Source organism: Linepithema humile, chromosome 6 (assembly GCF_040581485.1).
Source record: "Linepithema humile isolate Giens D197 chromosome 6, Lhum_UNIL_v1.0, whole genome shotgun sequence".
NCBI classification, from domain to species: Eukaryota; Metazoa; Arthropoda; class Insecta; order Hymenoptera; family Formicidae; genus Linepithema; species Linepithema humile.
In genome coordinates, this window is record NC_090133.1 from 12,679,575 (window position 1) to 12,704,908 (window position 25,334).

The window sequence follows — 25,334 nt, forward strand, 5'->3', positions numbered from 1 at the left end:
TGCATAAAGGATGCAGTTCCAATGACTGATCTTGACATATCGAGGTCACAGCCCTGAATAATCCCCAAAAGGTTAAACTAAGCTAAACTAAGCTTTTAAGCTCTCTCTAAGCTGGCGCTTGCTGTTTATTAAGTTATTAACAAAATTAATTTATTGAATAACATGTAACATCATATATATTTATTTAATAATATGTTACAATAATGATTTTTATTTTTTTTTATTTTTTTTTATTTTAATATAAATAAATTTTTTTTTTTTTTTTTTTTTGTGGGGGGGCGATAGCCCCCCCCACCGGGGGTGGAGAATCTTCCAAAGACACCCTCTGGCGTGCAATGCGAGTTTCTCAAACTCGCTGCCAAAGGGTAGTGTTGGATTCGCCTGGGATTTGGAGTTCAAAGAAACCTTTGACTCCCAGGCGCCTACCAACTAAACTCCACCCCCGTTGCTTGGCCTTCAGCCGTCGTTCATTGGGGGATGGCCGGGAACTGCATTGCATTACATCCGGCCACCCCCCCGACTACCGGTTTCCCGGCTCCATCTAAAAATGTGTGGGGGGAGATCTAACTCCCCCCCAAGCCTCCAAAGTAAAACAACCCCTTGGGCCTCGGCCCTACGGTCCCGCCTACAAGGGCAAACAGAGATCTAATCCCCCTCAATCCGAGGGGGGATGGTCTGATTCTGCCCGCCTCGCAGGGGACCCTCCCTCGCCCCTCCGACACCTCGGGCCCGGTTTACCCGGGGACAGCCGAGGTGCGGAGAGGGCCCGCACCTTAAGGGGCTGGAGGGGAGGGCTTATTTTCTCCCCCCCCCCCCCACTGCCCCTGGGGCGCTTTTCCGCCAGGGTCCGCGAGGACTGCGCCCTCGTGACCCTGGCGCCCACGCATAAGCCGACCCCGCTAGGGTCCGGCTCCGGGGACCTCACCCGCGAAATTTTCTCCAACCTCCGTATGTCCGTGAGGACCACCCGCGGAACGCGCGTGGTGGCCCCACCGGGCACCGGGGGAGGAGTCACCACCCTCTTGTTGCGGGGACCCGGGGGCGCAGGGGATCGGAGGACAAGCCTCCGATCTGGCCCTGTGCTTCGCCCCCTTCCCCGCCCTCGTACAAATTGGACACCGGGGGGGGGACGCTGACATGTCCCCCCCTTGTGCCCCATTTCACCGCAGTTGTAGCAGCAGAGGGCCCTGTCCACCTTGGACGGACACCTCTGCTGCACGTGGCCTTGTGCTAGGCAGCGGAAACAGCGGATGGGCCGGCTTTTCAGCAGGCCCACCCGCACCAGGGACCACCCTATCACGATGACCCCAGCCTCCGCTGCCCTTACAGCCGCACGCGCCGGGCATTGGGCCCAAACGGTCCTCACCCCCTGGGCTGTCGGCCTCAGTGGCCCAATTCGGATCTCCGGCTCGGAGCATCCGCCCACGCTAGCTATAGCGCCGCGGATCTCCTCTCCGGAGACCGATTCCTCGACCCCCGTTAACCGGAGGTCAAGCTTCTTCGAGGGGTGGGACACTTCCACCCCCTCGAACCCCTCAAGGGCTACTTTCATTGCGGAGGCCAGGCGACTTGCCTTGGCCTCCGCATCTGGTCCCCCGGGAATCTCCAGCAGGAGATCCCCGTTGAAAGCCCTCCGTGCCTTTAGGCCCGTTTTGAGCTGGCCTACCTCTTCCTCCAGGCAGATTTTCTGCCTGGCGACGATCATTGCCCCGGCCTGGTTTCCATGGCCGGAAAGCAGTACCGCCGCCGTGCGTGGGAGGCGCTTGCGGCCTTTGTGCGCCGCCGCCCTTCCCTTGGGCGCCGCCCCCTTGGGAGCCGCCTTATCGGAGGGGATTGGCCTGCCAGTGGACCCGGCGTGGGGGGGGGGGCGAGGCTCTCCCCTAGCCTTGCCGGTTCATCTCTTGTTGCGCCGGACGACGGTGTACCCCGACTCGGGTTCCACCGCCTCCGGCGCAGTTATCGCCTCCGTAGCGTGGGGGATGACGGGGACGGCGGGAACCTCCGACGGGGACAGGGGAACACCCCCCGCCCCCCGAGGCACCGCCCCCCATTAATTCTCTTCTTTATTCCTCCCCCCTTGCTCTTATTCCCCCCCTCCCCAGTGGGGAGGTCCCGGGAACGGGAGGGGGCAGGTGCTATTGTCGGAGGAGGGGGCATTGCCACTCTCTCCTCCAGCTCCATCAGTCGATCACCGAACTCGCGTAGGGTGTCGGCTATCCCCGCCAGGCTCGCCGCCACCTGCGGGTCGCCCGACGGGGTGGAACGGAGGGACCAGGCCCCGTCCCCATCCACCTTTCTGGTGGTACTTTCCCCTGCCAGCCCAGGGCTAGGGGGAAACCCCTCTACCACCGGCAAGACGGGCCTCTCGCCGGCACGGAGATTTGCATTCCCCGCTTGGAGTTTGCGGATCCGGCGCTGGAGACGGCCATTTTCCGACCTCTGGGACTCCATGTCCCTCTCCAGCGCCGAGACCCGCCCGCGCCAGAAGCCGGGGTCCCCGCCCTCCAAGGCTCGTTCGGCCAACGTCCGGACGGCCTCCCTGAGGACGTAGACCCCGAATTTCAGCTTGCCACTGAGCTCGCCCTTTAGCCCAGTGGCCCGCTGGCGCACTTCTTCCATGCTGACGAGCATTTCCTCGGAGGTGCCCCTCTCCATTCGGCAGATCTCCTTCTCGGCCTTCTTCTTTTGGAGGCCGGTAAATGCCGGCGGCACAATTTCTGGTCGGGGAATTCCCCCCCCCCAGTACCGCCGGCCGTGGGCAGTGCAGTGCCCTCCGCTGCACTGCCTGCCGTGGATGTCCCCGCCGTAGCCCCATCGCACTCCTCGCCCGAGTCGGTGTCCGACGAGTACAACGGGCGTGGCCTAAAAGGGCCCGACCCATCTTTGCGGGGCCTACCCCGCCCCTTGCGGAGCAGCTGCCGCCTATCGCCCGCTTCTTTATACAGAGGGCGGGCCCGCCCGTGTCCTGACCTGGGGGGGGGGGGAGAGTTGCGTTCCCTCAGCGGGTCCCTCACCCCTGTCCCCCAGTAAATCTTCCATCGGGAGGCCCTCCACCGTGGTTTGGGGGTCCAAGTCCCTCCCCACATCCATCTCCTCTAACATCAAGATCCTCATAAATAGAATAAAACATAACCATTATTTCAAAAAATTTACAGATACGTTCATGATACTAATATTTGCATTCAAACAGAAATTCAGCCAAATGACGTATACAGAGGAAAAAATACCAAAACCCCTATCTCTGTATTTTCAAATAGGAAGGTTATTTTTGACTTAGGATTCAAATTGTACGCAAAAAAATTAACATTTTTACTCTTGTTATTTTTTTCAAATTCCCTAGAATTTTTTAGTTATAGGGGATTTTCCCCAAATTTTGAGCTTCATAAAATGCAGTGCAGCTTCAGCATTAACTGAAATAATTAAATTCTGAAAAAAAGATTTGAAAAGTGCATATCAAAAACTTTCGAACGGTCGATCACAACAGTCAATTAGGCCAAAATGAGAAGGAAGTGTTTACATTTATAAAGTCTTAACGGAAGCAGGTAGTGCTAGATTTTTCTTAGTTAGTGAAACACATTTAAACTATAGCCTGATAATAAGAAAGGGTCTGTTTCATTATGTTGTAATTGAAGATTTGCATTATTATATTACGTATACTATAGACTGGAACGCATTGGAACGAGTAGGAGCAAGTTGAGGCATGTGATGCGAACAAACCTTGAGTGATTTATGTTCGTTTCTACCAATACAGTTTAAACAGTAAATCCCTAGTAACAGTAATTCGGTTTATTTAACTTAATTTGGCTTACGATTCGTTATAACCGAATATTATTAGGAATTAAATTTTCAAAATGTGTTGAGCATTAGTGAAATGAGTATTAGTGACATAAAACATTGTTACCAGTTAGGGACCGTTAGAGATAATACAACAAGATAGATTTAATACCATAATGTAAATGTATCGAAAAGGGTCATGACAAGACCGAAACATTTACGACAATTATAAATATACATGAAGAAATAAGCATTGTTATCTGCTTTGACCTAAAAGTTCATTGTTGTATAATTTTTATTTTATTTATGATAAATTGAAAAGTGTTCACATACCCATCTTCCGCTATAATACATGTTACAGTGCATCTTAATATTGAATTTTGAAATTTTATATATTTTTTCCTACCAAGTAAAGTGGAGCTATCACGATTTTTTACATAACATTCAATTATATAATTGAACCACAGTTTCTAAAATATGTGTCTTTGCAAACTAGAACTACATATCGTTCATGTATAATGCTCTACCATATTTTCTTGCTGCAGCTTATAAATTTTTAAATGTTTTCTTAAAACAATTTATAGGGTGAATATAGAACAGCATATTAGAATTCAAGACCTTCAATTTCCTAATTTAAGCCCGGATATTCAAAATTGCATATGTATACAGTCATCCAAAAAGTCCCAGAATGGTCAAATATCTCGAAAATAAAGCATTTTCAAGAAAAATGTTTCATATGAAAGTTGTTGGGTTTTAAGCGCATTACACAGCAATATTAGTGTGATCTTGGATAGCGTTATTAAGGTCACGTAAAAATCACTGAACTTTTTAAATGGAAACCTCTATTTTTAATTACATTCTTGTAGCTGACTTTAAGAGCTTTTCAAAGCACTATAATAAAGTTTCTTTCCATTAAGTATTTTCCGAGTTATGAAGTGCTTGATCCGATGCTTGAAAGGTACAGTACCGCCAGCTTTAGTATTACCCGATGCGCACTACGAGTAGGTTGTCTAGTCAGATTTCACGTATCTTTAACTGAACTTGATTGTTGAAATTGAATTACAATTCAATGAATAGTAGATTTTGAAATACGTACGAAAGGCGTACGATCTGGAAATGTATTGTTAAATAAAGCAACCACTGCTTCGTAAGTCCTGACATTGTCTCCATATCCTCGTATCATAAGAACTATTATTCTCTCTCACAAGGGAACTTCGTGAACCCGAAAATTCTGATTTTGAAACTTTACTTTATACATGTAGGAGGGATCAATAGATGAATTTAGAAAGGACTCCGCACATTTTTTATGAAGAAACCGGATTCTGTCAAATTGGCTAAATTTTTTATACAGGGTGCGTCAGCTAAATCCGGACAAAATAAATTGTTTATTAAAACACTCTTTAGACTCAGAAAAAACTTGAAATTATGAAATATTTTTTTGTACGTTGCTTAAGGGATCCTCTCTGAGTGCAATTATTCTATATAACCCCCGTTTGCTGCGATCACTGCTTCAATCCTTTGCCTGAAGCGCGAGCACGCTTTTTTCAACTGCTCCTTGTCTAAATCAACGAATGCTGCTTTAATAGCGGCTTGAAGAGTTGCCACATTGGGGTGCCTGGACTTGTTAGACAATCTTTCAATAACGCACCAAACATAATAATCTAGGGGGTTTAAATCCGGACTATTAGGAGGCCAGAATTCCTTGGACCAAAACGCATCCACGTTATCGTTAAGCCAATTTTGCACTAATTGGCTTGTGTGAGCCGGTGCACCGTCTTGTTGAAAAATGTACGGCCTCCCGGAGGCCGTAGTTTCCATCCATGGCTTTATTACAGTCCTCAAAATTTGGAGGTAAACCTCCTTCGTGATGGTTTCTCCCTTTTTAAAGAAATACGGCGGCATGACATCACCCTCATTAGAGACGCTTAAGACGTGAACATTGGCTGGAAACTTCGTCCTGCCTATTATGGGGACATCCTCGGGATCACGGGCGAGCCAACGGTCGTTCCTTCAACTCACTTTTGTCGATCTTGAGTACTTGAAGAACCGAATAATTTCGATCGGCGAACGTCCGGCGCGAAGCGCTTCAATTATCGCCTCTCTTCGATTGTATTCCGCACTTGATTTTATTAACTCGGACATTTTAAAGGTTATACACGTTTTACACCAACATTTGACTAACGCGAACATTAACAATCATTTGTTCCTAAATTCACACGTAGCAAGGAATTCTAATTTAATTTTGTCCGGATTTAGCTGACGCACCCTGTATATGGTTGCTTTTATGATGCTGATTAAAAATCTCAATGGGCATGACCTCAGAAAAGCTCAACTTTTACGGTTACTAATTAATGACCTGGATATAATAATAGGAACCATTAAAAAACTATTTATCTCTTTTAGACTAGGCTCTTTTAGGTTTTACTTTGTTAAGAAGATCCGAAAGAAGGTGGAAGGTTTCAGGAAGGATCTAAAAAAGTACGAAAAAAATTAGATATATAAACATGTAAGTACTACCGGCATGATACACGATTCCATAACACGGTTTCTATAAAATACACAATTTTGAGCAGTTTAGAACTCCGTAATCGTAAAAGTTGAGCTTTTCTGAGGTCATGCTCATTGAGACTTTTGATCAGCATCATAAAAACAACCACATATAAAAAACTTAGCCAATTTGACAAAAGCCGGTTTCTTCATAAGAACTGTGCAGGGTCTTTTTACTGCCCAAAAACGGTTTTAAGGAGTAAAACCTCCCCTTATGTAGAGCGGCTTTCTGCTTTTTACAATATATCTAACAAATTATTCAAGATATCAAAAAATGTTTTATACAAAAGTTTTATAGTAAGAACACCTCTATTTAATTACCTTAATAAAACTTTGAAAAAATATTTTTTAAAGAAAATTGTTAAATAGAGGTATTCTTCCTATAAAATTGTTGTATAAAACATTCTTTTATATCTTGAATAATTTTCGAGATATATCGAGAAAAGTAAAAAGCCGCTCTACATATGAGAAGTAATTTCTTCCCTTAGAATCATTTTTGATCGGCAATTAATATTTCTAAATTCCTCTATTGACTCCTCTTCCTACATATGTGTAAAGTTTTATCTTAAAAACATCTCTATGATAATTCTCTATAAAAGCTTGTGACGATACATTTCGCACACCGTCCCTAAAGCGACCGACTGCCCGAAAATAGGCCCGACGTTTATGACGCCTACGAACGCCCATGCAGCGCCCCAGCATGGAGACCACTCCTACTACGCAACCGATACTCGTAAATGGGAGACCCGAGCTGGGTATATAAGCCGGCTCGGCCAGTATAACGATACCTGTCCTGATCCGAAATCCTGCCTAACCACTGCCTCAGGGAGTTTCCGAGGTATTCTACCGCTTCCAAGACAGCACCCCCGCCGACGAAGAAAGGTTGCTCCTTCTTCGAGACCAGGGTTCTCCCGGTGTTCGGCCTTCCACCATTCCCACCGACGGAGAAAGGTTGCTCCTTTTCCGAGACCAGGGTTCTCCCGGTGTTCGGCCTTCCGCCTTTCCCACCGACGGAGAAAGGTTGCTCCTTCTCCGAGACCAGGGTTCTCCCGGTGTTCGGCCTTTCGTCATTCTCGCCAACAAAGAAAGGTTGCTCCTTCTTCGAGACCAGGATTCTCTCAATGTTCGGCCTTCCACCATTCCCGCCGACGGAGAAAGGTTGCTCCTTCTTCGAGACCAGGGTCCTCTCAGTGTTCGGCCTTCCGCCATTCCCGCCGACGGAGAAAGGTTGCTTCTTCTCCGAGACCAGGGTTCTCCCGGTACCCCGTCATGTAGGGACCCCACGCCCCTTGTACATAATTAGATCGTAAGACTTTAACTGACCCACGCGCAATGCGATTCGCGCCGTCGCGCAAACATTGTACAGATAATACATTGGGTGTTAAACTTAGTTTCTATCATTTTTCGTCTTACAAAATTCATTTATTAGAAAAAGAGTAAAATAAATACATTAATTAAAATATTTTCCCTTATTTTCTATGACTTTTGCCCATCTTTCTGGCAGCAGACTAATTCCGTGATGATAAAATGCGCTATTTTTCGAAGCAAACCATTCATCCACCCACTTTTGAACTTCTTCATAACTGGAGGTGTGTGTCTCCGAGCGCGTGTTGCATCGATCGGAAAAGATGATAATCCAATGGAGCCAAGTCTGGAGAATACGCTGGGTGTGGAAGAACTTCCCATTTGAGCTCCAAAAGTGTGTCTTTCACGATTTTTGCAACATGCGGTCGCGCATTGTCGTGCAAAAGGATCACTTTGCGTCGATTACTAGCTACGGATGGCCTTTTTTACATCAATGCATCATTCAATCGATGCAGTTGTTGTCGGTAGCGATCAGCGGTAACAGTTTGATTTGGATGCAACAGCTCATAATAAAGCACGCCTTCTTGGTCCTACCAAACACACAGCAGAGCCTTATGTCCATGAATATTTCGTTTTGGTGTCGAAGTGGATGGTTGCCCGGAATCCACCCATGATTTTCTTCGTTTGGGATTATCAAAGTAGATCCACTTTTTATCTCCGGTTACAATACGCCACAAAAAACTCTTTTCATGTTGCTTGGCAAGCAAAGAAGTTGCGATGGACAAACGGTTTAAGATGGCATTTTCGGACAACTCATGTGGCAACCATTTTCCTTCCTTATGAATTTTTCCGAGGGCATGTAAGCGTTTGCAAACAGCCATTTGAGTAACATCTAACACTTTCGATAATTCTAAAAGCATTTGAGATGGATTTTCATCCAGTAAAGCTTGAAGTTCGGCATCCTCAAACTTTTTTGGCTGTCTTGAACGTTTTTTGTCTTCCACGCTAGAATCACCATTTCGAAAACATAGAAACCACTCTATACACGTTGTTTTTGATGGAACTTCTTCACCATAAGTCTCGGACAGTAAGCGATGCGTTTCAGCTGCAGTTTTCTTCATGTCGAAATAGTGGAGAAATACATGTCAAAAAAATACTTTATTACGATTCATTTTTCATCGATTAAAAAATCTCTCTGTTTACACAATAATCAATCTTTGCACACTAAATTGTATTGACCAATGTTTATTCTTCATAAAACAAGCAACTTTAAACATCAAAATTTATTTCGTCTGTAGCTAGCACCATCTACTTGTGAGAAACGGAAACTAAGTTTAACACTTAATATATATATTGGCCAGTATTCATAATCCGTTTTTATATTCAAGATCAACTTAAGTAGGGACTTATATTCGCTCATTTTGTCAGACACAATCTGTATGTGACGAAGAGAGCGAATATAAGTCCGCACTTAAGACGATCTTGAATATAAGAACGGATTATGAATACCGCCCATTGAGAAATAAACGTTGTGAACCATATTTTACCGAGTTACGTCAGTCTGGATTTCCCCTTCTCTCGAACCTTGACTCCGGCGAGCCGATTCGCGGCGTCGAGAAAGGAGCATTGTTACAAGCTTTTTTTTTAGGAGAAAGGAAAAGTCTTCAAAAGACACCCTGGGGCCCGTGCCCCAAGATAGTGCAGATTTCGACCTACACCAAATGCAATGTGCAAGCTGCCTATCTGCTAAAAATCCCCCCTCATATTGTTACCCCCCGACCTTAATGGAATAGATCCTGGAATACTTGTAGCACTACTTCAAGATCCATTATCTACATGACCTACTACACCATATGTGTTGACAGCGTTCCCTATAATGTACAATAAAGATATTTATTACAAACATTAGTAATAATATGTATAAGAATATTTATGACAAACATTACTGTAATTATCTAGATAAAAATCTTTTACTTATGAACAATTCTTATATTTAATAGCATTTACAATCATGATATTCCTTAAAAACATGTTGCATACAAAAATATTCCTTGCACCAGGAACAACGTATTATAGCAGGTGCGCCACATATAAAACAACGTGATATTTCTTGTATATCTTTTCCGAAGAAACAAAAATTTACTGGATTTTCAAACTGCGATGGCCGTTCTTCGATGTAGCCACTTTTAAACCAGGCATATTTGAAAATATTATGGACTCGTGGTGAGAACACGTTGTTCCTGATGCAAGAAATATTTCTGTATGTAACATTTTTTTTAGGAATATCATGATTGTAAATATTATGAAATATAAACATTGTTCGTAAGTAAAAGATTTTTATCTAGATCAGAGATGTGGGACAATAGATTTCCACATCACCTGTGAAGTACTATAGTTGAAGAACGTCTCGCTTTGCGTGGAAAGTTGCAAACCCATGTAGAATCTCGCTTGGCGTTGTAAAGTGTATGCGTGGATGCAGTGGGAGTGTCTTTCCTATTATCTCATTTTTTTCGAAAAATATTGGCTCTATGCAAAAAATGCATAGAGCATAAATGATGTATTTTTTCAAGAGCTACGACTTTTATTTAAAACATTTCTTTGTTACATCAATATTTATCAAGATAATGTTAAAAGAAACGATAATTTTTGAGTCGTTTTTAAGTAGTTTTTACCTTGAAAATGATCTTGTTGTAATTTTCATTATCATATTTGTAATCAGCGCACCAAAATACAGTAGTATACCAAACGACAGCAAAATTGGAGAGTTGACTCTTTCGGAACTTTATCCAAATATTTGAGCATAGCAAAAAGCCGCTTTATGTATAAGGGGTAGTTTCACCCATTAAAACCGTTTTTGGGCAGCAACTAAAAATTTCTAAATTCATCTGTTAACCCTCCTTACATGTGTAAAGTTTTATTAAAATTAGAATTTTCGGGTTCGCGAGGTTCCCTTGTCAATTAAATACATTTTTAATTAATTGTATCAAAAAATGTATCAAAATAGTGTAGGAAGCAGGGATCGGGAGATGAGTAGCTTCAAACAGCTTAAATAACAACAATACTGTATTTCATGAAAAAAGAAACTACAATTCGTATTGTTGGCTTGTACTCGCTTTTCTTAGCTTTATTAGCTCCTCGCAGCCGCAAAGAAGTCCGAATGAGTCTGTCCAGTGATGCCGATGCAGAATGAGAACGCGGCTCACGAGAAAGTCAAATGGAAAAAATACACACACAGGAAGAAGGCACGTACCCCACGCGGAACAAAAACCTCTAATGGATATCCACTAGATGTTCATCATGGAGATTCGAAACCTCTATTAGATATCTATGTAATCTCCTATAGATGTCTACTAGACATCGACAGTTCCGCATTACATACCTCCATTCGACATCCATTAAATATATTCATAGATATCATATGGAGCAATCATAGATGTTCCATAGATATTTCATAGAGCTTTGATAGATTGTAGTTTCAATTCGTCATTAATAAAATTATTTGGAAGTAAAGTCACAAATATGATTGCGAGATAGTCTTGTTTATGTAGGTGTTAATAGAATGTCACGACTGTGAGATAGTCGAGAACATGATGACATTCTGTTAACACCTACATAAACAAGACTATCTCGCAATCACATTTTTTACTTTACTTCCAAATAATTTTATTAATGACGAATTGAAACCACAATCTTTCTACTAAACAGATTTGTAACGTTAGCACTGAAGATGGCTGAATGATCAGCCAAAACGTTTGACATCAACGATGCCCTAACAATATTCGTTACTATGGATACTGATACTTCTATCAAACATCAATAACAGATGTCTAATAGACATTTATGATGGATTTATATCGTCATTTATTATGGAAATAATATGGATTTCTAATAGAAACCTATCTAATATTCATCGTAGAGATAGATGTAGTATGGAGTTATGGAGATTATATGGACGTTCATTGGATATTATGTTCCGTGCGGGACGTATCTTTCTAGCATAACTCGGAAAATACTTAATGGAACGGAACTTTATTATAATGCTTTGAAAAGCTGTTGAGGTTAGCTACAAGAATATGCAATAAAAAAAAATAGGGGCTTCCATTTAAAAATTTCAAAGTGATTTTTACGTGACCTTAACAACGCTATCCAAGGTCACACTAACATTGCTGTGTAATGCGCCACTTAAAATCCAACAACTTTCGTATGGAACATTTTTCTCGAAAATGCTTTATTTTCGAGATATTTGACCGTTCCAGGACTTTTTGGATACCCTGTATAACACATTAATGATGTATGTGATGTATTTGTAACAAAACATACGTAGTGCATTTGAAATCAGTCGTAAGACACTTGGTTTTTTTCTAACAAGTACAAAATTTTATATAAAATATTAATCTTTTGATTGCGGAACATTTTAACTGAGTCGAGCGCAGTACGCGGCGCCGAGGTTTGCATATCGGCCGCTGCGACGGGATAGCAGTTTTATTATTGTCACTGTGTCCGATTGGACCTGTGTCCGATTCATTCAACCTGCTGTGTCTGATTTATTCTATGCGCAACTGGGACATAAGCCAACGGCACACGGTACGTTTTTGCTTACTGGATTGATTGCGAGCTAGTAAAATATTAGAAATACACCATTCAGTATACAGTATTTTTAGTAATTTACTAGCTCGCAATCAATCCAGTAAGCAAAAACGTACCGTGTACCGTTGGCTTTACTCATTTTATCGCAGTAATATTATGTAATACAGGGCTCGGAATTATTTCATCTTTTCGGCCGATTCTCGTGGTATACATCTCCTTTCCTCTCCTTACCGCGCGCGCGGCAATCGCTAGGGCCAGCGCCGCCGAGTGTTAGGAGCGGCGCTATCCGATAAATGTTGAGTTCTTCTCCCTTGATTATTAAAAGTTAAAAAAATTTATTAAAAATATTTTTTTTATTTTTAAATTTATTATGTGGAAATATTTCAATAGATTTCCACGTCACCTATGAGGTACTATTGCTATTGAGGAAAAAAATATTTTTAATCAATTTTTTTAATATTAATCGGATAGCGCCGCTCCTAACGCTCGGCGGCGCTGGCCCTAGCGGCTGCGGCGCGCGCGGTAAGGAGAGGAAAGGAGGCGTATATCACGGAAATCGGCTGAAATGTTCAGACTAATTCCGAGCACTGATTTAAATCGTGTACACTCTCATTAATTTATTGTCCAAAAATAACACAAATCTGAAAAATACCTATATTCATATAATTTTTTATGGACCTTTCTTCTTTAATGGCTGGTTTATGCTTCGGTCTTAATCTTAATCTTAGTCTTAGTCTTAACTTAATCTTAAGGACTCGTTTATGCTTCCCTGGAAATTCGGACTACGCATGTGCAAATGTAACAAAACCTAACCTAACCTAACTACAAATTGTAATAGATCCCGGTGCTGCAAATTATAGTGAATGTTAAAATGAATCGTCAGCGGCAAAAAACTTTAATGTTTGGAATGGCACTTTTGTTATCAAGTGCCTATGCAGCATGTGTATTATTAAGAAATTAAAAAAAAAATAAAAGAAAACCACGGAGATACGCTGTTCGGCCACTGAATCGAAAAAGACACGAAACTAGTCATTTCTTTTCTTTAATGAAAGATATGCTGAATATTGAATACGATCAGGAACAATTTTTTAAATATACACGGATCGAAAACCATTATTTCGCGCGGTTTCGTGCTGCGTCGGACGTCAGACTTACCTCATTGGCCCGGCCTTAGGACATTAGGGACTAAAGTTAAAAGATGGGATCTTTCCAAGATTAAGATTAAGACTAAGATTAAGACTAGGGAAGTATAAACGCCCTTATGGCATTCTACGTTATCAACTCTTAAGATTAAGATTAAGACCGAAGCATAAACCGGCCATTAGATACAAATACGTGTTGCTAAATATCATTTCTTGAATTGTCCCATATTTGTAATTATATTGTGTAAATTAAAATGTTAATTTTATAAATATTTTATAAACTCTTTTTTTTCTATTTTTTTACAAATATTAGTTTTAGGCTTTCTGAAAATATAGATCCGCTACTATTAATATTAACATACAGGGTGTTCCATTTCAAATGTCGCAGGCAAATACTTCGAAATTAAAGAAAATATAAAAAAAATTTTTTGGATAAAAATTAGAAGATTTTAAGGGGAAAAAAAAGATTGTTACATTTGACGCTAAAATAACTTTATCTAAAAAACCCCGTCAACATAAAAATCTTACATAGAAACTCCTATTTTTTATTACATATTCTTGTAATTGATGTTTCAAAACACTCATTACAATTCAAAACACTCATTACAAATCCTTTTGCAATCAGAACTTCCTGAAATATTTTCCATTTTATTATAACAATTAATAATTGTTTGTGCAAAATATAAAATATATTATAAAATAATTAATAACATTTCTTTAATCTTATCTTAATATTCTTACGGTAGAATGATGAAAAGAATCGATTGGTAATACTAATTTTTAAATTTGCAATTTTGCAGTAAATGCTACATATAAAATACAACATATCTACAAAATATTTAAAATTGTTTAATAATTTGTTTTTTAATATTAATTAATTATTAATATTAATTAATTTTTCACATTATTCTTTATTTAAAAATAGTAAAGTAACATTATCAAAAAGTAAATGTTTTATGATATATTCTATATTTTATGTAACAATTATCATAATAAAATATGAGAAATATTTTTTAAAAAGTTCTCATCGCAAAAGAGTTTGTAACGAATGTTTCAAAAATATTTTGACATCGGTTACAAGAATATGCAATAAAAAATAAGAGTTCCCATTTCATGTTTTTATGACTTGAGAAACTTCAAGGTCATTTTAAGATCTCATAAATATTATCATCTTTTTTTTCATTCATAATTTTACAACTTTTGTCCAAAATTTTTCGTATCTTTCTTAATTTCCAAGATATTTATCTGGGGCATTTAAAATAAACATCTCTTATATTTTTTAATTTTATCGATATACAGGTAAACTGAAACCTACTGCTGCGTTTATGACGGGAAAACTAAACATTAATGGAAATCTGCAGAAAGCAATGAAACTGGAAAAATTAATGAGCAGTTTAAAATCCAAACTGTAAAACGGAAATATATATCAAACCAAGTCTACAAGAGAAAACTTTACAATTAATCAATTTCGATAAATCAAAGGTACTGCTATTTCACAATTGCGTTTACCCAATTTCTGTTTCCAGATGTTGTAGTTACTTGTATTAATGTATATCAAATTGTGGGTAAAGAGATATATTTTTCTACTTAAAAGAATGTAATAAAAATCTCTTTGATCAAAATATTTAAAAATTATATTTTTACATTAAAAATATATCTAATTATGTAAATTCAATTGTTTCCTCATAGAAATCATTTTAGTAATGAAGTGTTTTATTTTTTTGTATTAAAAAATGTTACCTAAGAACAACTGCATGTGTACTTTTTTATTTGCTTAAAGCATTTTTTCTTTTTATGCAAACAGTTCTTTTCTTTATTTATTAATATGCACAATTGCATTTACACAATTTCTGTTTCCATGATTTTTTGTAGTTATGTATTTTTGTATGTCTAATTGTGTGTATAAAGAGATATGTGTTTTTCCATTTTAAAAAATATAATAAGAATCTCTTTGGTTAAAATTATTAAAAATTTTATTTGTTTATTAAAAATCTATCTATTAATATGTGTGTAATATTCCGCACTTTGTCTCTTATTAATTTTATTACCTTTAAAATATATGTTGTAATATTATTCCATAATATACATATACATATTCCATGATATACATACGAGCACCTTAGAGGTAAACTGTGTTAAGTTACATTTTTTCGAAAATTGAGTTATTGTTATTACAAAACTATACTCCAATTTTTACCCAATGAGAAATGTTTTCAATGAATATTTTCACATTTCAATAGAGATGTTAACTATATAAAGTTAAGTCACATTCATCAGGTAAACAGTATTAAGTCACATTAAAAACGTATTCCGTAATCATACAACTTCCTTTCTGAAACATATTGAAATTTGATATTCTCTATGAATACAAAAAAATCTGCAAAACATTACAAAGTATTTTACTGAGAGCCTGTCAAAAGCGAAAAATCTCTTTAGATCCTTCTCCTGAAAAATTGTTTATGTGACTTAACACAGTTTACCTCTGAAGTGCTCATACGGTTATATGTAATATATTATATATGGTTAAAACACACACACACATTTTCGCGATTGTTATATATTCGGCTCCGCTCAACGCTTCGAGCCGCTCTATTATATTGAACTGATGTAAAGTCCGACATTTCATATTACACGACCTAATACAATGATGCGAAAAATAATAAACGTAAAATTACGTGACCGGCTCCTGACTTATACCAAAATATAAATGTCAAAATACATGAGCGACCGCGAAAGTGTAATGTAATATACACAACATACAAAATAATCTATAAAAGAAATATTTTATATTCATGTTAATATGTGCAATTTTTATCTTTTACGAAGATAAGAAAATTATAACACAAGATGCAACATTGTATTTGAAATTAGGTAACATAGTATGGAACCAATATTTATTTAACAAAAATTGCAATTGAAATTAATTATGATCAAGTGTTAAATGAAGTGTTAAAAGCCTTGTTACAGCCAAATTTACTAGCAATAAAAGAGATTATTCTTTATTTATATCATTAAAATTTGTTTAAAATACTAATATTATCACTTTTAATTTAAAAACTATTAATCTCAATATTTTTGTTAAGAAAATATCGTCTCTAAGTTAACGAATAAATTTATTATTTGAGGAAATGAGAATGAATATAGATTACTACAACTTCATACTTATTGTTAGTATCAATGTTTTCAGTTTAATTGATAATGATTATCTTCGCTAGTTATAAAATAAAACTTCTATTTCATACAAATTTTTAATAATATGTAAAGAATATTTTTTTTATTTTTTACAAAACAAAATAATAATATAAGTAAAGAAATAATGTAAAATTGTATTTTTATGTATTACGCATTTATAGCTATTATAAGAAAAAATTGTATACAATGGAAGAAATAAACGTTTTGTACATTTCGAATAATTGTTTCATACTATTTCAAATAATAATATAAGTACAATTTATAATTACAAAAACACATTATCCTTTCATATAATATCGCATAGAATTGTATAGCTGTATTTTTACTTTAGCATTGGAAATATTGTCTGCGTAAGTACTCTTGCTTCTTCATAAACTCCGAAGAACATAAAACCTCCTAATGTAATCCATATTACTCTTGGTGCAAAACCAGCGAATAATCTACGATATTCAAGCATTCAATAAAATTTTTTATTTTACAAATATGCAATACATATATATGTAATATAAACACAAGAGGTTTGTTCGCATCGCATGCTCCAATATGCTCCAATCTATAATATTACATTACGCATACCAGGGCTCGGAATTATTTCATCTTTTCTGCCGATTCTCATGGTATACGCCTCCTTTTTTCTCCTTACCGCGTGCGCGGCAGCCGCTAGGGCCAGCGCCGCCGAGCGTTAGACGTAACAAGGAGAAGAAAGGAGGTGTATACCACGAGAATTGGCCGAAAAGATGAAATAATTCCGAGCCCTGACGTATACTATAGATTGGAGCGTATCGGAACATGTTGGGGCATGCGACGCGAACAAACCTAAGGTGTATCATTTTAAATGCCCCAGTCAAATATCTCAGAAATTAAGAGAAAGTTCCGATCTAAAACAAAGCTTTAATTGGCAATTTTTTAAATGAGATTTTAATATAAGGTTTTAAGCATCGTATTTAGTAATGTTTTAAGAGTTTTAAATAATTTGTATTTAAGAAAAAATTAAAATTCACGACTTTACACAGTTTAATATTAAGTCGTCTGGCGAGACACATCAAAACGGCAAAACAAATTGCAGTTAAACAGAATTTAAAACAAAAATTGAAAAAAATAGTTTAACATTAAATTAATCTAGTCATTTTTTAAATTAAAAAATTGTTTAAAATTTAATAAACATGATTAAATACGATATTTAAACCTCAGATTAATCTCTTCATTTTTTCAAAATAATTCCCGAAAAAATGCCTTGTTTTCGATTCTCTAAATCGTAATCTCCTCTTAGGAAAGATATGAAAGTGTTTTGGATAAAAATTGTAGGATTGCAAGGAAAAAAAAAGATGGAAAAAATGGAAAAAAAGAATATTTATTTGATCTCGGGATGACCTTGAAAAGCCTCGTCCGGTTTAACATTACAATATTTAATTGGAACTATTTTTTATTGCATATTCTTATAACTGATATCACATTTTTAAAACGCTTATTATTAAACTCTTTTACTTTCTGAGATATTTCTTATTTTATTATAACAATTGTTTATGTAAAATATGGAATATCTCGTAAACATTCACTTTTTGATAATGTTATCTTACTATTTTTAGGTGTAGAATAGTGAGAAAAATTAATTAATATTTAAAACAAAAAAATTATTGAAAAATTTTATAACATTTTGCAGTTATTTTGCATTTTATATGCTGTATTGTACAAAATTGCAAATGTAAAGTTAATATGATCGATCAATTCTTTTCATCATTCTACATAAAAAATTATTGAGGTAAGATCAAGAAAAGGTGAATACTTTATGAAATATTCCCTACTTCACATAAACAATTAAAGGGTTCGTAACAAAAACAACCCCTATCAAAAATTGAGGAAATTGAGATAATAGCGTATTCTGATTATCACAGGTGGAACTTACGGTGTGGTTGCATCAATTCTCAAAACAACATATAAACAACATGCCTTGATTCATTGTTAGGAAGTTTAGGTGGTTCTATTGAAAATTTAAGAATGACAAAATATTTTTTTTTTTTTTTGAAAAAATAAAACAATTGGCAAGAGTTGTTTTTGTTATGAATCCTTTGTCATAATAAAATGAGAAATATCTCAATTCTTATTGTGAAAGGGTTCGTAATGCGTGTTTTAAAAACATCTTGATATAAACTATAATAATATGCAATAAAAAATAGACGTGTCCATGTAAGATTTTTATATTGATTTTGGCGGGGCTTTTCACACAAAATCATTCTAAGGTCATATAAATTTTACTAACTTTTTTTTCCCTCAAAATCCTACTACTTTTGTTCAAAATACTTTTGTATCTTTTTTACTATCCGAGATATTTGTTTCTAACATTTAAAATAGAACACTCTCTCTCTCTCTCTCTCTCTCTCTCTCTCTCTCTCTCTCTCTCTCTCTCTCTCTCTCTCTCTCTCTCTCTCTCTCTCTCTCTCTCTCTCTCTCTCTCTCTCTCTCTCTCTCTCTCTCTCTCTCTCTCTCTCTCTCTCCCTCCCTCCCTCCCTCCCTCCCTCCCTCCCTCCCTCCCTCCCTCCCTCCCTCTTCTCTCTCTCTCTCTCTCTCCCTCTCTCTCTCTCTCTCTCCCTTTCTCTCTCTCTCCCTCTCTCTACATATATTTTAAATATCTCTATTTTTATCTAGATAAAATACATAAATTTTAAATAGAGACATTTAAAATTGCTAACTTTACTTTCAGAAAAGAAAAAAAGTTGCGAAAAAAACTCACCCACGGAAACCGTTTTCTATATATACATTATGAAGTACATTCAATATTTTCAATTCTGACGAAAGTAATGTTGTATTGGCGAGCATTATCCTCGTTTTTGCAACATCCAACGGAGTCGTAACGGCTGCGGAGATGCCTCCTAAAATTATTATATTGCATTATTATTACATATAAAAAATTAAGAAGAGTAATCTATTTATAGAAGACTAATTTATTTATTTTTTTATTTTTTGACATGTGTGTATCTCAAAACCTGAAATTGCGCCGCAAATCGCACTTTCCATAGGATGTATTTTTCTTTCAATGTGACAAGTATAAAGCGTTTTCAAATATTCCCACAATGGAAACTGTACAATGCTAAAAGGCGTGTCTCGCAACACTGTGCTCCAGTATCCACGATATAGTATTTTAAGATCGAGTAATTTTTTATCCAATATTAGTGCCTGTTTTCTTTGTTTTGTGACTTCTACTGGCACTCGTATCAAACACGCTACCTGCTTAAAGTAATATGATTAATATGAATGTTTTTCGAAATGATTCAAAAGACGAATTAATTAAACAAATTAAAACAATCTTCAATCTATAATTGAATAATCTATAAGTGGCTAAAAATACATTGCACATTACATTTTATAAATTTTATATAAATATAAAGAAACTAAGAATACTACGCACGTTTATACTTAAGAGCTATTCACAGTACTTTAATTTATATACAATGTTTTCCACGATATTCGCACCTATCCACTATCAGATGTATTTCAGATATTAGTATTGTAATTCAACATTCTTTCACTAAAAATGAAGGTGAAATTCAAACTGTGAAACACTGTAATACCGGTTTTTAAGCAAAAGTTAAATGAATACACGATTGTTTCAGTATAATTATATTTAATGTTTTTTCCTAAAAAAATATTTGTTAAATTTGTAATACACACACGTTTTTTCAGCCACCCATTCAATTAACTTTATAAATTTCATAATTGATTTTAGGCAATTTTGACTTTGAAATTAGTACACTTTGAGCCTCGAGAGAACTTTGGACAACTTATCAAGTTGTACAAAGCAATGTTTTATTTTTTTTCTTGTTAATTTTTTTTACTATAAATATTATATGGAAACAATAATTATTAATGTAGTACCATTTCTGCAAATGTTGCTGCTCCCATGTGAAGTACAGTACAATACTTTACAGAAATTTTTGGTTGCATTATAATTTTAATTTCCTCATATGTTAAGAAAAATAGAGCAGCTAAAATGTGAAGTATGTGGAGATAAGAACATGTAAATAAATTTTAAATTGATTGCGGATAAATATTGCGGAGCATTACCTGTTGGAGCTGAACCAATTATAACTGGACAAATTCCTTTGTAAAGACCCATAAACCCACCTGCTCTTGAAAATCCATATGAACTCTGTAATCGAGTTTTCAACGTATCTAATGGAAATAATGCAACATCAACGAATGTTCCTGCGGCACCTCCTGCCTGTATATAAGCAATTTTTATACTAGTGTAAAAGTATATAACCCTGTTAGATTTTTTAAAATTAATATTTTACACTAGTCATAAGTTATAATGTATTTAAAAAAATTAAAAATTGTATATAAAACTTTAGTGAAAAAAAAAAATTTTAATTAGTGCTAGAACGAAATTGTCAATGTAAATATTTACGTTTTTAATAATTATAATTATTTTTTTAATTGTCATCAAAATGCTAAGTTATCTATGCCACCAATAAGTATAAATAATATTGGTCAACACAAAAACTAATTTTATCATAAGAAAATTAATTGGTGTCTTTAAAGTATATTTTTACGCTGAATTCAAATATGCAATCAGATTTGTTCTATCATCCACCCCAAACATTAGATAGACCTCACATAGACATTTGGATGCATCTTTGATACATAATTGTAGCATGTGTCATATAAAACTGTAGCATATTTATGTAAAATGCGTCCGCACTATTATTAATTTTGATATTAATTTTGTCGACATGTTATGGTCACAATTAAATGCTGCAGTTATGCGCTACAAATGTCAATCATGCATAACATATGTCGCCAAATAAAGTTTGTCTAGAAATATGACAACATAATAGCAGCATTTAATTGCGATTAAAAACAATCATCATTGTATACTGTTACAATTATATCATTGTATGCTTTCATTTAATGTTCAGCATATTTATTATCTGGGTGGTTTTAATTTGATAAAATTGAATACTTAAATAATAATACTTTTGTAAGTATTGTAAGTATGGTTTTAATTTGATAAAATTAAATACTTAACTTTCATGGATATCTGTGTTTTAAGTGATATTTTTCATAACAAAAGACAAATGGTTTTTAATCACAATTAAATGCTGCTATTATGTTGTCATATTTCTAGACAAACTTTATTTGGCGACATATGTTATGCATGATTGACATTTGTTGCGCATAACTGCAGTATTTAATTGTGACCATAACATGTCGACAAAATGTAACTTGTAAATTAATATTTAGTGCGGACGCATCTTTGGATAAATTTTTATATGATACATGCTGCAATTACATATCAAAGATGCATCCAAATCTATCTGAGCATATGTTATTTAATTACTGTGTCAGATAGAGAAAATCTAAAAATATATTTGATTTCAGCATAAAAAATACTATTAGATTTACTCATTTAAGTTCTTGTGACAAAAAAAAGTTGATTTTTGTTGACCAATATAACCACTTAAAACAGCTTCATTTACTTAGGATCTTTATTATGGGCCAATAAATTAAGAATGTATTGTTATAAAATATTAGCTGAAAGTCATTGAAATTTCAAAACAATGCATTTCATATTGTAAGCATAAGCTATCCCATACAGCACAAAATATCCTATATATCCTTAGGACATCTTGGGAGATCTCGATGTCCTCAGAACATCCTTGGGACACCGAAATATCCTCGATGTCCTAAGGATATCCTGAGGATGTTTTGTGCTGTATGGGATGTGCGCAGTTTTGTATTTTATAATTTGACAGGCAATTGGGAATCGCTATAGAAAGAGATAAACATAAAAAAAAATCAGAATAGATTGAGTGAGCAAATGCAGAAAACATAGATCTGAATTAAAATACAATATTCTTATTAATGTTGTAGGAATCTTAAGCTTTATTTTATTGTGATCATTACAAGTTACAAAAGTATAAGAAGATTGCAATATCAAAATATCACATAAATTATGTAGTGAGCTCCAATATTACAAGCTAACATACGTTTTTATTGGACAAAATAGTTGTAATTATTTGTTAGGATAATAATACTAATTACAACTATTTTGTCCAATAAAAACGTATGTTAGCTTGTAATATTGGAGCTCACTACATAATTTATGTGATATTTTGATATTGCAATCTTCTTATACTTTTGTAACTTGTAATGATCACAATAAAATAAAGCTTAAGATTCCTACAACATTAATAAGAATATTGTATTGTATTTAATAAAAAAAAAAAAAACGACTTTTAGATGGGATTATTCCTTGAAATTATCTAGAAAAAACAAAATAAACAATTACTAATCACAGATGCTGTTACAATGAGTTACACAGTACAATGCTCATGTTTTGCTACAGTTGTAAGTAAATAACTTTCGGTCAGTGAATCTCTGGAATAAAACACTTTCCACAAGTTTTATTTATTAGAGTTTTATTAGTGTATATAAAAAGTATTAAGGATACAAGATTCTTTTAATGAAAAATTGAATACTTTTTTTGTTTTTATCATTTATGTTAGTTTCGCTATATTAAATTTAGTAATTAATCTTAATTAATTCTGATGTTTCTTTAGTTTTCAATAAAGAAACGTAATAAGAACACTAAAATAACAGGTATAGAGAACTGAAAATATTTGCTGTAAAATTTAAATTATTTTCAGGTAAATTTAGTAACTTTAAAGTATAAGATAATTTTAAGTAATATATATATATACTAGGTGCGCAATTAAGTTTCCGGGTTTTTTTTTATCAATGCAAAATGGAAAATTTCAAGAGAAATACAAAAAACGGTTTATTCAAAGTATCGTCCCTCGCTAGCTACACATTTTTGCCATCTCTCTGGCAATACATGAATACCGCGACGATAAAACGACGCGTCTTTGCATCGAAACCATTTATCCAATCAGTTTTGCACTTCTTCGAAATTGGCCAAGTGTAGCCCAGCTAAGCCATGTGCCATCGACCGGAACAAGTGATAATTGGAAGGGGCCAGGTCTGGTGAATACAGCGGGTGCGGTAGCAGATCCCATTTCAGCGTTTTGATGGTGTCCTGGACGATGGAAGTGCGATGGCACGGAACGTTGTCGTGCTGCAATATCACTCGTTCGTGTCTCGTGTCCCATTCTGGCCGTTTTTCGAGCAATGCATGGTTCAAATTTATCAGTTGTTGTTGTCTTGTGTTTGCGTATCATTTTCATCCAATAACGCTTGCAGATCGGCGTCCTCAAATGTTTTTGGTCTTCCGGAGCGCTCCTTGTCCTCAGTGTCGAAATCGCCATTTCTAAAGCGTTTAAACCAATCTTCACAAGTAGTTTTCGATTGTGCATGTTCGCCGTAGGCTTTCTCAAGCAAACGGCGTGCTTCAGCTGCATTTTCTTTCAAGTTGAAGCAGAAAAGCAAAGCTTCCCGCAAATGCTGTTTATTTGGCACAAAACTCGACATCTTTATTGTTAGAAAAAATATTTTTGCGTTGCAATATGTGTTGGTATTATGACTGGTTATTGTTGACAGATGTCCAAGTTAATAAAAAAACACAACCCTAGACATGTATATCGACTACATGTATCGTTAGCGCCATTCATGTGTGAAACCCGGAAACTTAGTTGCGCACCTAGTATATAAAGAATCAGTGTGCGAGTATTGTTTACATGTTACATTTATAACTAGAAATTACTCTTTGTTTTGATCTTCTGACTTCATTGCCATTAGTCACTAATATAGTTTTCATTGCCTTTCTTAAAAAGTCAGTTATAAAATCGATAAAAGAAAAAGTAAGTTGAATTTTGATCGGATGAATCGAGACTTTAAGATAATCAAAGCGCAAACCTTATGGTTAAGCTCACTTTTAATTTTTTGCTACTACCGTTTTTGTTGTCAAAATAATTTTTTTTAATTTTATGCATTCTAAATGATCTTGAGATGATTAATTTTAATTAATAACTATCTTTACTTCTTTAAACTTTACTCATTGGTAAAAATGATTCAAAATAGAATGAAACAGTTTAATGATCATTATCTTCATCATCATTGATGATAAAAATAATTATTCAAATTATCAAAATTATTAATCTTTAGAGACCGGGCAATTTTTCAACACTTTTATAGTTTTCAAATTTAAAAAAATTTTTTATATGCTAAAATAATATTCTGTGATAAATCTGAAAATTGCTATAAAACTGTGAAATTGAAAACACAAACACTTAAAAAATTTAATAAAATTCTAACTTAAAAATCATAAAATCATTAAAAAATAGGCTTAGTTTCTTAATGATTGTTTTGATAATATTCATAATGAGTACTCTTCTATTTATATTTCTTTTCACAAATGAAAATATAGATTAATATGAGCGAGTTAATTAGCAAAAACCAAAAAATCAGTTTCCGATTTTAGAGACTAACACACAATTCTAATCAGTCTATTTATGATACCATTTGTCTTTTGTTATGAAAAATATCACTTAAAACACAGATATCCATGAAAGTTAAAACGTATGTAAAATATGTCTATATAATAAAACTATATTATAAACGCAATTTATAATGAAACATTTTGCTCACAATAAGCGAAGTAACAAAGACATTCCGTATCTTTGTTTTTTTTCTGCTTTTTTCACTTTCTATCATTTTGTTTGCAACCAAGTTATTTTACAAAGCAATTTCTACATATTTTTATTAACTATGTAATTCGATAACGCGGTACAATCCACTAAATTATATACATTCTACAATGCGTCCTGACTACGATATAATCACAGTACAATGTAATTTTCAAGCACTGAACTCTATAGATACTGAGATAGAATG

General features: G+C 35.7%; 2 protein-coding genes across 3 annotated transcripts in view; one reads left to right on the plus strand and one right to left on the minus strand.

Annotated features, from left to right (window-relative positions):
* Hsdl2 (Hydroxysteroid dehydrogenase like 2) overlaps positions 1-16,768 on the plus strand; it is an 83,446-nt gene extending 66,678 nt beyond the window's left edge. The window contains exon 8 of the mRNA XM_067358247.1: positions 14,655-16,768. Within this exon, the coding sequence (XP_067214348.1) occupies positions 14,655-14,767 (113 nt within the window). The 3' untranslated portion in view covers positions 14,768-16,768. The remainder of the gene's footprint in view (positions 1-14,654) is intronic.
* Positions 16,750-25,334, minus strand: LOC105669012 (S-adenosylmethionine mitochondrial carrier protein homolog). 2 transcript variants are annotated; one of them, XM_012361756.2, is made up of 6 exons: positions 25,089-25,334; positions 20,607-20,763; positions 20,418-20,527; positions 19,529-19,772; positions 19,276-19,414; positions 16,750-16,987 (listed from the first exon to the last, which is right to left on the minus strand). In XM_012361756.2, exons 1-6 carry the CDS (start codon positions 25,152-25,154, stop codon positions 16,870-16,872), a joined length of 834 nt encoding a protein of 277 aa, XP_012217179.1. In that variant the 5' UTR covers positions 25,155-25,334; the 3' UTR covers positions 16,750-16,869. The 2 variants fall into 2 exon arrangements, with proteins under 2 accessions (XP_012217179.1, XP_012217180.1); XM_012361757.2 differs by having other exon boundaries at positions 19,529-19,769; positions 25,089-25,333.